Source organism: Vollenhovia emeryi, unplaced genomic scaffold (genome assembly GCF_000949405.1).
Source record: "Vollenhovia emeryi isolate VEMERY1.0 unplaced genomic scaffold, V.emery_V1.0 DF939180.1, whole genome shotgun sequence".
Taxonomy (NCBI): domain Eukaryota; kingdom Metazoa; phylum Arthropoda; class Insecta; order Hymenoptera; family Formicidae; genus Vollenhovia; species Vollenhovia emeryi.
This window is the reverse complement of record NW_011967186.1, coordinates 195982-202498: the sequence shown is the minus strand read 5'-3', so window position 1 is coordinate 202498 and position 6517 is coordinate 195982. Positions and strand designations below refer to the sequence as shown.

Sequence of the window (6517 nt, the reverse complement as noted above, 5' to 3'; positions counted from 1 at the left end):
GATGTCGCGATATGCGACCGTAATAATGATGGTACTTCCGCAAGGTCACGCCACACGGACACGGACGCACACGCGCGCGCAAACGACTCGCCCCTCTCCCGCCCCGCCGAAAACGAAAGGTCCCCGCGATTTCACCAACGAAGAGAGTCCCCATGCGCGCGGGCACGCGAGGAGAGAGAGAGAGAGAGAGAACACGCATAGCCTCTCGTATCCCGCGCGTGTCGCACGCGAGGTGCACACATGCACGAGCAGGCCTCGCGCAAACACCCTTCTTTCCAAAACGGTCGGGTCCCTTTTCGCGGCGGGCGAGAGGATTTCCGCTCGAAGGATCGACCGCGCGAGATCGATCCTTCCTTCCTTCCCCCCCCCCCCTCCCTCCCTCCCCACGCCGCCGACGAAGTCCGGGAAGCTCGTTCTTTCGCAGGACGGGAGAGGAGGTTCCGTCGTAGCCGGGTCGATAGGACTCATCAGGACGCGAGCGGGTTTTCGTCGCCGCGGCGCCCGCCATCCTCCAGCCGGAGATTTCGAATTTCGAACGCTGTACGCCCGCCGCCGGTTCTGCCCTTGAATTTCTGTCCGTTCGAACAAACGACTGATAACAAAGCGCGCGAAGGGCGCGAAACTCTGGGGAGCGGGGGAGCAAGGGGGAGGAGACTGGGGGGGAGGCGGGGGCGACTCACCTGAACGTCGAGGCAGCGTTTCGGGGTGAAGCGAAAAAGCGCCATTCCTTATCCTGCGTGGGCTGTATCTTGCGCGGGTGTCGCGTACCCTCGAACTGACCGACTCGACCGTCTAACTAATCGACCGGTGACCACGCGGTGCTGCGGCGCCCCAAACTCGACTGGCCCCGCCGCCGGTCGCGCCGCTCTCGCCGCCGCGCGGCGCGCGCACGCGCCTCGACCCGCGGCGCGCTTCAGACCGCTCAGGGGCGGCCGCGGCGGCGGCCGGCGCCCCGCGCTCAAGTTTTCTTTACTCGACGGCCTTTTTCGTCACAATCGCCTTTAGTATCACCAGAGAGAAACCTGAGAGCGGCCGCGCCGGCGTTTCTACTCGATTGCCGTTTCGGGATACGGTTTCGCGCGGCTCTTACGCCCATTTTTACTTTTCTATTTCATTGCGCACTTTCTGACCCCGCCGATAAAATTTCCACTTGGCGCACGTCTGACGTGCATTCTGATATCTGATTTATAAAATTTACATTGTCCACATGAGAAAAGTTGATGTAAATATCATGCAGATAATTTATGTAATAAGAAAATCGGTCTAATATTGATATAATATTAAACTATAATTGCTAAATAGACATATTGGCTAAATAAGAGAAGGCGTTCATCTTATTGGACCAATATTGGGAATACTAGATTTACATTATTTCCCAATATTCTACTTCTTCCTCTGTGGATTCGAACTCGGATCTTTTCGTTCAATTGTTTACTGAGCAGCGCACATTTCTCCGCGCCACACTCGCCGCCATTTCCCAATATTGCGCCAATATATTATGCTACTAGGGTGTTAGCGCTGAAAGCATCGGTCTATCTTCGTCACTTGTATCCTCTTTTATCAATAAAAGCGCCTTTAGGGGATTTACAACACGGACCTTTAAGTCAAACGAAGATGGAAGACGCTTTCAGCGCTAAAAGCGCGCTCCCCGCACGTATTCTTTTTCTAGTTTTACGAATTGGAAAACAGTAAGAAGAAGACAAGTAATGTAAACCGAGACTAAAGTTAATCAGCATTGATAGAAACGGGTATCATTCTTAGAAAGAGATAAAAAGTAAGTTAAACCGAGACTGAAGCGCCCTAGTAGCACAATGCACTGGCTAAACATTGGCCCAATACAACTAAATGTTAGGCTTAGGTTTAACAAATGTTTGGTTGATGCACTGTGCTGCTAGGGCGTCCACGTGATTGACCCTGACGAAAATGAAGATCGGAGCGTAAGCAAAATGCTAATAAAGAATGACGGAAGTTTAAATGAAACTTCTAGGAAGCGTAAATTAAAACAGCGGAATGTAAAAGAAACATTTTAAGAACTTAACATCTCTTTTACGTTCCGCTGTTTTAATTTACGCTTCCAAGGAGTTTTATTTACTTTTCTGTCAGCCTCTACTTACACTTGCCTTACGCTCCGACTTTTATTTGCGTTAAGGGAATGACAGTAACGATTGATTAAACTGATTAACAGTAATTAAAATAAGCGTACATTAACTTATTTTGTTTCGGGCGAAACGTCAGCCTGCGCCGACTCCTTTTTCCCCGAACTAGACCTGTGGTATCCTCTGGAACGTGAATCCGGAGCACAGTGGATTTCCGTCCCGAGTTTCCCGCTTCTGACCAATTCTACGCGCTCGCACACTTCCGCCACCAACGATAATCTATAAATACATGCACACGTAACACGCGTGTGGAAAAAGGTCATCTCTTAAAAATTCCGTCTCGCCTGAAAACTCCGTTTACCTATTTAGCGTGAACAGGTGAAAACCACACGTGGCTCCGCTGCGAATCGCGTCCGCAACGATCCGCGCGACCAGGTCGACCGAATATCTCCTCGCCGCCCGATCGTCGTCCTTCATCCGCGCCAAATCGTTTCTAATTACGACCGGCACATCGAGCCCGCACGTGCTCGCCATCCTCTCCAGACACGCGTGACTCGCGGGCGCGAGGATCCCTGGTAGGATCGGGACTCGAATTCCGATCTGCCGGCAGTCCCTCACGAAGTCTATCAGGACTTGAGATTCGAAGCATATCTGCGTTATGATGAAATCCGCGCCCGCCTCCACCTGGAAACGTTTACGCAACCTGGAATCACGTTGCTCGGGCAATTACCCTCCCACGCAGCAAAAAGTGTCAGAAAGATATCTGGGAGACACCTAAATACTACGGTGTCTGATACGAAAAGAAGACTATTCAGAAATTGCTCGGATACCCGAGAGATATAATAATTGAGCTTGTAATCGACCATAACTGGCAACGTGTCTTTAACACAGAAAACTTCGAGACAGATCCCTGGCTGAGGTAACATTTTTCGCAATATATTGTCTGTGTTAAAGACACGTTGCCAGTTACGGGCGATTGCAAGCTTAATTATTGTTGGTCATGTACTGGCGTCAAATAATTCTTGATGTTATATGAGAGATATCTTCCAGATTCTAAAAAAGTATTTCATCTGAGATGCGATATCTGATTTTATATCAAATATTAGATATCTGTACTTTAGTGAAATCAGATTTTACATGTTACAGAATAGGCAATGTGATAGATAAAACATACTGTTTTCTTTATCAGTTCCGACATAAATTATCATCCACGATATCTCAAATACGACCGGTGAAATAACCATTTAATTTTAATGTTAATCTTAAATTTAAGTTTAACTTGATGAAGGCACTGTGTGCCGAAACGCGTCCCGCGGATCTACACTTCGACTGTAACATCTTGAAGTTCAAAATATATATTGCTTTGTTAATTTTCGTGCTCGTCAAGATTGGCCTCCTTTGTTTACTTGTCGATCTAATTCAAGTCCCAGATATATTTTGCTACGTGGGCAATGCATCGCTCGTTTTACTTTTGCCTTCAGGTGACGCAGGTCGAGCTCCTTGGTGGGCGACTCCGGATGCGTCTGCGGATAACCGGCGACGCACACGCAGAAAGTGTCGCCGAACTGCTGCCTGATGAAGGCCACCAGATCCGCCGCGTGCTCGAAGTCGCCGTTCTTGGCGGACGAATCTGCAAGTCGGGCCGGACGTGTACTCCCCTGGCTGAGACACCACGGGGAGAGGCGATCGATAAGGTCGAGCCTCTCGGGGACCGGTTTTATCGCGAATTCAATTCTCCCGGCTCTGATAATCGCGGGCATACGAATCGGTTTATAGTTTGCAATCGGTTTAACGGTACATCGCGATTCGATCTGCGGGATATTTCGAGTCTACCGGAACGCGCAGGCCGCAGGAAAAGAACGCAACTCCGGGAACTCGAGTCGATTTGAGGGAGACTTTGAACGAATTCCAATTATAAGGCCCGGTTTCATCAACGTTGTTTAACTTTCAAAAAGAAATAGCTAGTCCTATTGTGATCGTTACATCGGATGGACGTGCCTTCTGGCATAGTTCTCCGAGTGACGCCCAGAGATGGATGACGAACTCCTGTGCCGTTTAGTTTAATATCAATGACGTAATATTATTGTTCAATTCCTCGACAAGGACCACAACCCGATCGAAACGTCGGATTTAAACGAGGAAACCATCTGCCAGCCTAAAGTCGTCTAACAATTCTTTTTATCGTTCAACTTTGAGCTTAGCTCAATTCGTTCCTCGTCTCTTTCCGAGGGAACAAGTTGGAAAGGGACGAAGGGTGAATCGAGCTGGCTTAAAGTTAAGCGACGTTGGTGAAACCGGGCCTTAGACAGTGAGTTCGGCCGAGAAGTCCTGGAAGTCGGCGACTGATTACCTCCTCGCAATGCAAATATATTAACTATTCCAAGGGCGAGGATCTTTCTCAAAATGCGAACGACCTCGTCGCGCTTCAGACCCTTAGCCGCCAGATGTAGGAGGGTATTTGGCGGAAAATTCTCCGCCAGGTCCAACGGCAGGTAGCTATCGTTGCTGGAGGCCGCCTCGTTGTGCCAAGTTAGCGCGTAGAAGAGCGGCGAATACTCCTCCATGTCTGCGAGAAGCCTAATGTCCGCACCATATATAAATACACATGTTATATATGTACAATACATTTATGTATAAATATATTTTTTAAATGTGTATCTTTGCGCTACATCCCTATTTAAAATATTAGATAGAATCTAGTCAGATTACATCAGACCGCATGCAATTTCAATGTAACTAAACAAGAGAGTCTTATCAATTTTTCTATCTGTTATTTTAAACGAGGATCGCCTTCTCGAGAAGCCAAGCTTGATATTGTTTAAAAAAGAATCTAAGATCGCGCACAGTTATAACCTCATTAAAATACCAAGCGAATCCTTAGTCGAGACTCTCGTGTCTCGAGAGAGAGAGAGAGAAGAAAAGCTTGCCCCTCGCGTCGCCGTAAAATCGTTCCAATTAAAAATCATCGGCATCGCAACTCCGACTTTCTCCCGTTATACAGACCTGCGGTAGAACGCGCCGGGTTTCCTCGTGGAAACGATCTCGAAGCTACAAAAGATCTCGTTTTTCCTAATTTTGTCTCTTAACGATCGTCGCAGGTCCACGCTGGTGCTGCGAGCACGAGGGCAGCGCGTGGAGGGACCGTCCTCGCTGTCGGCGTCGCTCCACGTGTCCGTCTCGAGGATCAGGTTTCTCATTGTGGATTAGCGATAGCCGTGAATCAAAACGTCGATACTCTTATTCCGCGGTCCATACTAACGGCCTGCGTTGTATTATGTAACGTACAGCGTGGAGATATCTCGCGCAGTGATGTATGTACACTAGAAAACACTGATGCCGCCCCTTGTGAATTTAAGCACACGTAGAACACATAGTATACATTTTCCATGTACACAGACAGGCAGGAATGCCTGGACACACCTCTATACTGTATTCTACAAATCTAGCAATGTCCTGCCTGTCCGTTTACGTATGTATAACGCAAAGTGTATAAATGTGCTGATATGTGCACAAATTTATGTGGAAAGGCATCAGTGATTCCTAGTGTACAGTGTGGAAAAGTGCGCGCAATATTACATACAACAAGAACGATATAAATATAACATGTACGTGCAATCTTTATATTATGAAGAAAAAAAGATGCCCGTCGATTTCCGGCGCGAACTGTTGCACGTACATCGGAAATGTATAAAATATACATACATGTTTGTTTCTAGATTTTCTTTCAGTCTGGTAGCAAGTCGCTTATTTTGAAACTGGTCCCGTAATACTAGTTCGAGTTCGAAGCATTGTGGACTTTAACGACCGCGCAAGTCTACGCGGCATTTACGAGACTTCGGCGGAGCTGCTGAAGAAAGGGCTGCTACAGTACTGCTCTAATACGAGACCGTTGTCCCTTTTATTTTTGTCAGATCCGTGCGGCACGTGCCTCCCGATTATTTCCAAACAGTTGTACACCCATCGCGGTGCCAAGAAATTGTATTAAACAAAAGTTATCGCAACTACGAGTTGCTCCTTCTCAAGTACAGCCTCCGGCAGACCTCTGTAATCGGTATGTCGGACACAGCCGGTATCCCGCCCAGGGTGGTCTCGGTCTTCGGCAGAGCGTACTTATCCGTGATGGTCCGGATGTCGTCGATATCCGGAGTTATCAGCATGTTGATAGCTGGATAGACGAGAAACGCGAACGTGGCCAGGGCGGTGAGCGCCCATATAGGCACCGCGACTGCCCAGTACTTGGACGGCCAGTACGTCAGGCCCAGGCGATCGTGCAGCACCTCGTCTGGTATTATCGCCCATATCGCGTACAACAGGAAGAGCATATTCGACCCGATATACATGGCGTATCCGTAGACGGCCCTGGGGCCGTAAGGCGCGGGAGTGTGCTCCATGGCGTGCGTATATACTGAAAACTCGACAAT

At 48.4% G+C, this 6517-nt stretch overlaps 3 protein-coding genes across 5 annotated transcripts in view; all 3 read right to left on the bottom strand.

Moving 5' to 3' along the window:
- Window positions 1-867, bottom strand: part of LOC105563067 (probable citrate synthase 2, mitochondrial) — a 24193-nt gene extending 23326 nt beyond the window's left edge. Inside the window, exon 1 of the mRNA XM_012014356.1 lies at window positions 681-867. Coding sequence (XP_011869746.1) covers window positions 681-725 — 45 coding nt within the window. The 5' untranslated portion in view covers window positions 726-867. The remainder of the gene's footprint in view (window positions 1-680) is intronic.
- A 452-nt stretch (window positions 868-1319) lies between these two features.
- Window positions 1320-5877, bottom strand: LOC105563068 (methylenetetrahydrofolate reductase). 3 transcript variants are annotated; one of them, XM_012014359.1, is made up of 6 exons: window positions 5799-5877; window positions 5100-5358; window positions 4447-4673; window positions 3566-3726; window positions 2458-2780; window positions 1320-2375 (listed from the first exon to the last, which is right to left on the bottom strand). In XM_012014359.1, exons 2-6 carry the CDS (start codon window positions 5291-5293, stop codon window positions 2210-2212), a joined length of 1071 nt encoding a protein of 356 aa, XP_011869749.1. In that variant the 5' UTR covers window positions 5294-5358; window positions 5799-5877; the 3' UTR covers window positions 1320-2209. The 3 variants fall into 3 exon arrangements, with proteins under 3 accessions (XP_011869749.1, XP_011869750.1, XP_011869748.1); XM_012014360.1 differs by lacking the exon at window positions 5100-5358 and having other exon boundaries at window positions 5799-5869; XM_012014358.1 differs by lacking the exon at window positions 5799-5877 and having other exon boundaries at window positions 5100-5617.
- Window positions 5878-5967: 90 nt separating this feature from the next.
- On the bottom strand, window positions 5968-6504 carry LOC105563069 (phosphatidylinositol N-acetylglucosaminyltransferase subunit P). Its single transcript, XM_012014361.1, has one exon. The coding sequence runs from the start codon at window positions 6485-6487 to the stop codon at window positions 6098-6100; it is 390 nt and encodes a 129-aa protein (XP_011869751.1). The 5' UTR covers window positions 6488-6504; the 3' UTR covers window positions 5968-6097.
- Between the last annotated feature and the right edge of the window lie 13 nt (window positions 6505-6517).